The following is a 10,361-nucleotide window of genomic DNA, read 5'->3' on the forward strand; positions in this document are numbered from 1 at the left end:
AAAAAAAAAAAAAAAAAAAAAAAAAAATTAGAAGACATATTCTTTAAACTCTCTGTCCTCAGTTTTCTTAAGTCTTTCACAGAAATTTTGTGAAAATTCAATAAGCTATGCTACAAAATAATCTCCTACCATAGTGCATAGCAGCGTCTCAAGTATTGCTACCTATGATTATTATAATAAGCAAAATAGAGGGTGTTGCTCTCATTATCTTTCTGAATAATCTTTCTGATTATTCATCTGTAACTCCTTCTTTTCTGTACAATCACCATGCATATTATCCTAGAGACTGAAATCTGTTTTTCAGGTATGTCAAACACAAGATGTTCATCTAAAGATCTTGGTCCTGAAATGTTTTTTTTCTTTACAGTTATTTCCTGTTCTTTCTGCATTCATCATTGTTCTCATGAAGTTCAGGGCCTTTGGGGTGCTAGTCGTCCTATCTCTGCCTTTGGATAAGCCTTCAGTTTAGGAAGCACATGATCCGATCCCCACTGAATAATTAGACCCCTCAAAAACTGCTCCTTGTCAATTTAACCCTATTTTAATGGTGGCAAATGCTACACTCTTGCAAATCTATAAAATACTACTCTTTGTTTGTACATCATTAGAGTCAGAACGGCTTGGGTTAAAATCAACTCGGCTATTAAGGAGAGATGACCAGAATCTGTAAGTTAGCATTCCTCAGGCTCCATTTCCTCATCTGAAAATACCAAGCCTGAAGTAAATTGTGGTAGAAATATACTAGGACTAAAGATTATTTTTTATGATGAAAATGCTTATTTGAAGTAAACCTAATCTTCAAAAAATATAAAACCAATAGTATTCCATGAAACAGTTATCCTACCTTAATTTTTTAAACTTTTAAATAAATTTAAATTCTGCCTTTAAGCATATCTGATTGTTTTAATTGTATGTGATTTTTAACTAAATAATCCCTATTGATAGTGATGAATTTTATGTTTATTCAGAAAATAATATAGAAAGTAAAATGTTAGCATTTTAAATTATATGTATCAATTATCCAGGTTCAATTTACATCCAAAAAATGTTCCATAATGAAAACAAAGTCATCAAGATATGACTTAATACTTTTCTTACAATCTTAAGTAGAAGAATTAACTAACTATGAAGTTAATTTATAAATTAATTTAATTATAATTATTTAACATCTTAATGTAGTTTGTAATTATTAAATAATGACCTTCATGGGGGACATGTAATATCTGTGGACTTTCTCTACATAATATATAATTATGCTCAAACTTCTCATTAGAAATTTATATAAATCTAAGTATATATGCAGATGATTATATTTTCCAAAGATGCCATACATTAAATTTTCTATCCTACATCCTCTTCTACAATAAGCATTTGTCCCATTACCATTAGAAGGCAGCATCTAATTCCTCTCTCTTCCCTTTGAATGTAGGATGGTCTTTTGATGCCTCTAGGAATCAATAGACTGAAACACCATGACATTTGAGACAAGGTCAGAAAAGATTGTACAGCTGCTACCCACTTCTTCTGGGATGCTTGCTCTAGGATAGCCAGGGGCCATAGAAAAAAAGAGAAGCCGCCTGAGGCAATTCAGAGGATAGAACAGTCAAGCTTGTGGGCGATAGTGGCAGCAACCGTCAGTTATGACAGTGAACTGACTCAGGTGTCCACCCCAGGCTAGCCTTCTTATGACTATAATCTCGGATAACATTTGACTACAAGTGCAAGAGTGACCTCAAGTGAGAACAGCCCTTCAGAGCCCTTGCCAAATTTTCCATACCTCAAGTCATGAACAAATTAAATTATTTTTAAGCCACTATGTTTTGGGGTAAAATTCATTCAGCTGTAGTAACAGGAGCATAATGGTTTCCTACATTTATTTTTCATTGAGCAGCCTTTATTTAACATAATTCTAAATTTTCCATTAAAACACATATTTTCAAGGTAGCCTGGATTAGATATTTGCTCTCCCAGTTTTTATAAGGAGTTTTATCTTCTTTAAAATCTAGTTATTTATTAAAGCAAATAAGATAAGACTTAAGACATTACCAAAAAATCATTTCTGAATAAAGACTAGTAAGAAATAGACTTCTTTTTTTTTTCTTCCCTTCTTTTGGTTGTCCCAGTGATGAATAGCATTGTTCTGTTAGCAAATGTCAGCAATCTCGTAAACATCATGTTGGACAAAGGCCAGGTCGTCTTCAAACATCATGCTTTTTTTGCCATGTGGCAGGAGTCCAAATTCTAAAATTTGTTCTTACTGACTTTCAACAATTTTTTTTTATAATTCTGTATTCAACTTCATAATTGGGACATTGGTGGTGTACTTCAGTTTTTGGGCAAATGACCAAAATAATATTTAGGAGCTCCAGCCCCAACAAAAAAACTTTTCTGCTCAAGGCAGGCATGTTTCCCTCTTTCCATCTTAAAAATGGCAATCTGACTGTATTATCAGTTAGACCAGGCTTCAGACATAAACGATTCTTCTCTTTAATTCTATTCTCTTTCCAGTCAAACTCAAGGAATTTCTAAGCTTCCTGGTTTTACAGTTGTCTTTAAAGGGAAGGAGCAAGGATGCACTGAGAAATCACTTCTGTTTCTCAATCAGACATGTTCCCTTCTCTTTGCAGCTTGCTAGAGTCAGGAATATTGTAGAATATTCATCCAAGCATTAATTCAAGAACGAAGCCATGCATATGTTCGTGTGTTCATTCATCAATCATTGATTGATGTTTAAAGAGTCTAGAAAGTATAAGGCAGTTTATTGTGTAGAGGTTGTACAAAGATAAATTATTGCAATACTTCTTTTCTAGTGAAGAAAACGATAAAATAGATATATAAAAAGATAATTAAAAGATATTGTATAATCACAGATACGTATATATAATTGATTAGTATAGAATAATCAAAGCAAATGTAGATTACAGTAAAAAGGCAGAAGTAGGCAAGCTACAGAAGTTAAAGCAGTGCACAGACTAAGTCAAGAGTAACTGAGTCTTGAGTGTTACAGTATATATGCTAGGGGCTTTCTCTTTTTATTAAGACTGAATTGCAAACTCATTTTTTTTTTTATTTTTGAGGAACTATGTAATCTTTTTCCACTCTTTTGAAGGAGAAAAGTTAAGATTAGAGGTCTCACAGTTTTCCTCTTTTACCCAGGGAATTGATATTTTAGCTAACCAATTCCCACCATATCCCCTAGAGCTAGGGATGTTCTTCCAAAGGAAAATGAATCACAGCTGCAGTCTCACAAAATGCCTTGATCCCACACAGCTGCCTCTCTCTCCCTCCTGGGGACTGAGAAGGAAACCAGGGTTATGTTAGTTGTCAGTCAGGTTAAGGAGACAGACGCTTCCTTTGGCCTTCTTGACTCCCTCTCTTCCTCCTCTCCATCTTTTAACCCCTTGATTCGGGAGACTTTGGGTCACATTGAGCATTACTCTTGCTTCATCTGAAGCATACTCCACTCCTACCCAATGTCAATTTAGGCAATCCAGTGGGCATACTCTGTGCACAGCCTCTTTCCCATATCATGTTTTGGAAACACCCTTTTGGTGCATTAGAAACCCTGAATGAGGAACACCTCACACCCCTGCTGCTGCAGAGCCAGACATAAATGATAAAGGCAACTGAGCATCTAGCATTCTGTCTGTTCCTCTACAAAACTGTCCTAATTTATTTTTCTGGGTTGATTTCATGGGAGAAGTGTAATGGTTCATTTATCTCTTGTATAAGGTCTGCTTCTGGAAAACCAGTTTCCTCAGCCAAGCGAGAAACTGTAGTACAATATGTCCCAAGTGGTAACCTCTGACAAAATTTTTCAATAGTTCAAGAAAATGAGTATGAATAAGAAGCAACTGTATAATTTAAAAGGCTGTACTTTTCTGAATTTTTTAAAATTAAAACATTATTTGCATTATAACGTACATTATTAGAAACCAGTAGTTATTTGTAATGCTTCCATATGGCAAAATTAAATGTGTTTTCATCTTCTGGCACCATTTCTAGAGGGCTGTGTGTGGGGGTGTGAATCATTTATGATTATAAAATAGCCAAATGCTTCATTGTTCTCAAATCAAACAAACTCATTTTGTTCAAAGGAATATTGGTTTGGAGAATATTCAATTGCTTAATAAATGCACATTTTTTTTATTCTTGTCTATTTACACTTGGAGATGATGTGGTCCTCTTTAGAGAGGTGGAGAGAGATGGTACTATTTTGTCTCTAGCTTGACAACCCATATACTTATTAGAGACTCTTAATAAGTCTCTAATAAGACTCTTAATAAGTCTCTAATAAGTATATGGCTTATTTTCAATTAGTATAATATGATATAATTTGAATTGAGAATAATAAGTATAAGTCATTGACAGTCTCTAATAAGTCTATGGCCTGTACTTATTATTCTCAATAATAAATAAAAATGAAAGGAAATATCAGAAACAGCCTCATGTTCTTAGCCAACTTTGCCTGAAATGGTAAGTGAAATGTAACAGTTACTATAATAAGCATTTGTACATATATTTTTCTATTCCTACCCAGTGAAATAAGATATATTTCCATTTGTCAAATGAGGAAACAAAGTTTTGAAAGTTTCAAGGTTACAGGTAGTAAACAGCAAAGCAGAATTTGAGATCAGAGGTGTTTAACTGCACAGCCCAAGTTCTTTCCACTACTAAATAGTTTTAAGAGACATTTCAACTCTTGAAATTTGTTTATAAGAAGTATATCAAGAATTATAATTTTAATTTCAGAGACTAGTCAAAAGACAAAACTTGTTCTTATTTGACTTGTCAGGACTGATTTGCATTTCAGTAATGAGGTGTTAGTCCATACCAAATTATACTACCTGATGACACTTGATCCAAAGATGAATGGCTGAGTCAGAGTACCTAAGTAATGGAAGCTGTCTTCCTACAGGATGTCAAACATATAAAATAGAAAATCCAATCAAAATCAGAACATTTAAAAAATTTTTGATTTTAAAAGACTAAGTTACCTTGTGGATTTATTATTATAAAGTAACTGAAAGACTTCTGAATTTGCTAACTCTACATTTATTTAAAATATTACTTTTTGAAATTAATGCTGTAATTAAGAGGGAACTGATTTATGTCTTAACATGATAGATAAAAGAAGACAAGATATGGGTCTCATAAAATTGTGGTTCCAATTACATAGCAAGTTGCAACAAGTTCAACAAAACAACTTGACCAATATCTATGGGGAATTCATGTTTACTGTCTCAATCCCTTATCCTCAAAAAAAAAAAAAAAAAGAAAGAAAGAAAGAAAAAGAAAAAAATACATTTTAATACTACTGTGATAAATTAGAATTAGGGACTAAATCAGTCCATGCATTTTCCAGAGGCCTCAAATTACCTTACAGAGTAATTACATAATTTTAATTTCACAGTTTTTGACTTCTTAGCTTTGAAAGAATTGTTTAAAATTTTGATGTTTAATTTTGCCAAGAATATTTCTTAGTGGGAAAAAGTAGTCAAACATTTTAATTTAAAAAATTTATTTGTATTACACATTATTCAGATAATAAGATGACAAAGGACTTTTGGTCCTTCAACACTGCAGCTTCTCTCTGCTCATTAAATGTCTGCCGAGGATAATCCACCAAGGATAATCCTGAAGACAACATTGGTCTTTGATACAGATAAGCATTAACATTTGCCATCCCCAACTGCACTGCATTTATTTTCTTTTTTATAATAATTCAACCTTCATGCTTAGATCACTAAAGGACATAAAACAAATAAAAAATCAACTATATTGCATTTACGGTGAATTAGGTGGTCCATTTCTCCTTGCTTGCTTTCTTTTTTCTTAATCTGTTACTGCATGTAATCATATTATTTTAAAACTGCTTGAAGCTGCTACTATGACACAGGTACCTCATACAATTAATAGGATTTCTAAGACTGTGATTTTTCTACCGATGAAGATGTGAAGGCTCTCAACAGCTTGCCAGCATCATAAAGTAAGAGTTAGATAATAGTTAAAAATATGAAATGAGTTCATTTGTTTTATTTAAAGTCAAGTGAATTTCATTTCCCTTTAAGAAATGTATTTTCTTAGAGATATCTGATTTTAAAATTTATAGTATATTTAAATATTCACCTTTAAATTTTAAGATATTGAAAATACATCACATGAGACCACTGCTCATTGGAACTTAGTTCTCTTAGTTAAATATGGTGTTAAAAACAAATTATTTTTATAATTTTAGCTATTTCCTTAGTATATGAGTCAGTAAACCTAGCCATAATAAAGGGATGATGTACACTTTGAGCTCCTAGAAAAAAGATAACATGTAGAAAACTTTCTCATCTAAAAACAAAACAAAATAAAACAATATCAACAGCAGCAACAAAACGATCATAAAGGTCCCAAGTCAGTGAACTTGCTGCTTCCTAAGACTACATTTTGTTGTTGTTGTTTCACTTTGAACAATAGACCTATGCCCAGTGCTTTCATCGGGGTCAAGCTTTGTGAACTATTTTTCATGGAAGCAAAGGCCTCTATTTATGAAAAAATAAAACTTCACTAAAGTAACTGGCCGACTCTGCTTTCCTTAAAAACATCAACCCTTCATTTTTGATAATATATGTAGTGAAAGTAATAATACATTCTTTTAACTTGTTCTCAGAGGTAAAGTGAAATTTAACTCGCATCACATTTTTGGGGAACTTCGCCATTTTAGTAACTTCAGAAAAGATTATCCTGTGTATATCCATCAACTGGTGATTTCTTTGTCCAGATTTTTTTCAATCCTGTTATTTTCCTGCCCAAGACAATAATGCAGGTCATCTTTAGATACTTATAAAGTTTCTGAAGAGTAATCCAATCTCCCCTGTGGTGAATACACAATTCAAAAAGTAATAGTCACCACCACTAGAATATAAGATCCACAGGAACTAGGGCCATATTTGTCTTCCTCATCCTTTCCTCCCATGCCTAGAGCAGAGTTCATCCATGATGGGTTCCCAATATAGCTTCTGAATGAGTGAACAAATCAATCCACTGGAATTATTCTGTGGCCTTTTGAAAGCCTTTACATAACATTTGTATTTGGGTTTTAAATGGCTATACAATATATGTGTTGAAGAAGCTATTTCGAGTGTTTTTCAGTTGTTACTGCTGAATATACTTTATGTTTTTCCAGGTTCCTAGAGGTAGTTTATTCCAACTGTAGAAGCTAGTAGCATTTTTCTCCTGCAGACTACTGCTAGAAAGCATGTTCTGAGTAAATATAGGACTTCTGAAAGAAGTGCCTGATCATAGTATGGGATTTCCTCCAGAAGGAAGTACACATGGCGGAATCATGATATAAAGTTTTTTTTTTTCTTTTCATCTCCAATAAGAAAATACACCCCTTCCAAAGGAGGAATGTGAATCAGCTGCCATGTAAACTGAGTTCATTCCCCTTTGGCCCATCCACTGAGCTTCAATCTTTCTGGAGATTTATCTTCTAAGTGTAATGCTCTTGGAATTTCCAGACCAAATTTTTCTGAAAAGATGATAAATCAAACTGTCTTTAGGGTGTTAGGCTAAAGATATATGTAACATGATTATATTGAATATTTACACCATACCTTAGTGATAAATATTTCCTTTGAAACTTTCTAAAGAATATAAGCAGCTGGATTACAAAATGTCAAAAGTAAAGACAACACTAAGGCTCAGAGATTAAGGGAGTATTTTTATAATTGAAAGATAAGATTTTGTCATAAAATTTGACAAGTTTTGCTTTTGATAACTGCATATTTTACAATTTAGTAATGCTGAAACTCTGTTGTCTGGGTTAAGTGAATAGTAGAGAGACTGACCTGATTTTCTTAATATCTAATATTTTATAAAACCACGTTATAGAATTAAGATTAAACCATCACTCTGAAATTTTAGAACATAAGACACTGTTTTCTTCAAAATTTTGTTTTGTAGAAGAAGGGATATGAAGCTCAGAAATATTTTTTAAAGTGATTTTTCCAAGATTGCAAAGTAATGGAGGAAAAAAGGAAGAGGGATGGGTGGGGGCAGAGAGAGAGAGAGAGAGAGAGAGAGAGAGAGAGAGAGAGAGAGAGAGAGAGAGAGAGAACCACAACACTACTTTTCTTTCTATCCTGTTCTGCTTCCTTTATTCCTCATTAGGTGGCACTGTGTCTCACATTTGGAGAGATTAAAACTGAAAATGCTAAACTCTCAGAGTTGCCATTCCCAAGAACAAAACAAATAAGGTAGGTAAAGAGAAACTGCATCCCACTCACCCAAGTCAGAACACTGTACCACTCGAAGATGGCATTGACAGCGGAAGGGGCACACTGGGCCTAGAGGGGGCTCAAAGTCGCGGTCATCAGGAAGTTCTGGGCCTATCCCAGAAGCCTCATCTTCTAGCATAAAGTCAAATAAGCCTCTCTGTTGAAACGGTCCGGCCCAGGAAACTTGTGCAAGCAGAAGGAGGATGATAGTGACCTTCATGACTTATCTCATGTATTTTCACAACCAGGGAACCTAGGAAACAAATGAGAGTTTAAAGAAGAGTAGCTCTGCCTAATCTGTGTGTTGTATAGAGTGAGCACAGAGAAAAGGTGCAAAATAATATTTCATTTATTATCAGGAAGCAACGCATTAAGAATGTATTGAAAGATGATCGGGTACATTATAGTATCATTTGCACAGCTATTTACTTAGGATGAGAAATCCAAATATTATTTAAATCTGTTTGTTTTGAATTTTCAGTATAAACTAAGATGTATACTATATATTCAAATTGTTTGCAAAATTGTCACGATAATAAATCATGTTGGACTTTTCAATGCTCACTTAACACAAGCCTTGCCATGGTCAAATAAAATTCTCTCTATACATATAGGAGATCTCCAATTTCTGCTTCAGAAATATCTCTGGAAGCCAGTCACATCTCTCCATCCTACCACATTTATTTTGGTCCAGGCCTTTCTCATCTCTCCCTAAACTATTACAAGAGTTTCCAGTTCATCTCTGCCTTGCATGTTTCCTCTATTTCAGTCCATCTCCCACTTTGCTGCCCGAATCATCCTCTAAAAATTCAATTTCATCTTATTAATTTCTACTACAAACCATTTATTAACTTCCTATGACCTATCAATACTGCCCACAGTCCCTGTGCTGTATGTCAGACCACTCACAAATTGGTATGAATTAATAGCTCTAGCCACATTCCTTTTCATTGTCACACCATTCCCAGTCCTCACCTGAACCCTGACAATCAAAGCTACTTGCCATGTAGAATACCGACCTTGCAAGAGTGTTGTAAAGATTAAATGAGATAGTGGGCTTGTCTTCTGTGTCCCCTGGCTCATCCAGGCAGGATGCTGCTTTCTCCCTCTTCTCTGGTCCCAAAGCACGTTGCTCTTACCTCTTTTAAAGAACTTATCACATTATATTGCAATTTGTTTTGCGTGCTTGGTCTGTCCCTCCACTAGACGATGTACTCCTTCAGGGCGTGTCTTATTATTCCTTGTTCTGTACCCGGGCCTTGCACAATATTTTGCACACAAATGACTCAATTGACCATCACTTTATTGACAAGACGATTTACTCCATTTGTTCCAAGCAATCAGTCTGATTTTTTAAAACACAAAATTAGCTTTTTTCGATATCGAATTTCTGATATAAAAAAGTTAGCAGATTGAAAACCTCAACTTGGTATAAGCAAGATCGGCTTTAAAAAAATAAATCACTTTCCTAGTTTCTCAAACATTATTTTAATAAGCTAATAAACACATACGGAAAATTCTAACTGATTTTATATGATGTATATATGATCTCATTTTGCTAACAGGGCATTTTGTAAAAAAACCAAGTATTCTTTTGATAAATCTATTCCATATTTATCCATTCATTCCACAAGCACGAATCTATGTTGTTAAATCAACTGAAGTGCACTAAATAAATCTGAGTGACAAAATCGTAATAAATCTGAATAACAAAAGGTATTTGATTATATAGAAACAAAGTCATTTGGGAGACAAAATATTTTTTAAATTGCACTGAAACTATTCTGATATCTCCAAAACATAGCAGATATTTAGCAGATGTTTAGTCCCATCATAGCAGATAATTAGTCCCATCATCTCTACCTTGAACTGTACACTTAGATGAATCCATATTAAAGCTGTACGTTTGTAAGTAGAATTTTAGAACTGTTTTGAGTCATTATCCAATTGTAGCATATTTTAAAAAAAAGGAGGAGAAAGAAAGAAAAAGAAAAAAAGAAAGAAAGAAAGAAAAAGAAAGAAAGAAAGAAAGAAAGAAAGAAAGAAAGAAAGAAAGAAAGAAAGAAAGAAGGAAAGAAAGAAGGAAAGAAAGAA

At 33.7% G+C, this 10,361-nt stretch overlaps 1 protein-coding gene across 1 annotated transcript in view; it reads right to left on the minus strand.

Moving 5' to 3' along the window:
* The window catches only part of DCN (decorin), a 36,185-nt gene extending 26,646 nt beyond the window's left edge, over nucleotides 1-9,539 (minus strand). The window contains exons 1-2 of the mRNA XM_017868371.1: nucleotides 9,287-9,539; nucleotides 8,277-8,520 (exon numbers count right to left, since the gene is read on the minus strand). Coding sequence (XP_017723860.1) covers nucleotides 8,277-8,487 — 211 coding nt within the window. The 5' untranslated portion in view covers nucleotides 8,488-8,520; nucleotides 9,287-9,539. The remainder of the gene's footprint in view (nucleotides 1-8,276; nucleotides 8,521-9,286) is intronic.
* Between the last annotated feature and the right edge of the window lie 822 nt (nucleotides 9,540-10,361).

Source organism: Rhinopithecus bieti, unplaced genomic scaffold (genome assembly GCF_001698545.2).
Source record: "Rhinopithecus bieti isolate Rb0 unplaced genomic scaffold, ASM169854v2 scaffold_2453, whole genome shotgun sequence".
Taxonomy (NCBI): Eukaryota; Metazoa; Chordata; class Mammalia; order Primates; family Cercopithecidae; genus Rhinopithecus; species Rhinopithecus bieti.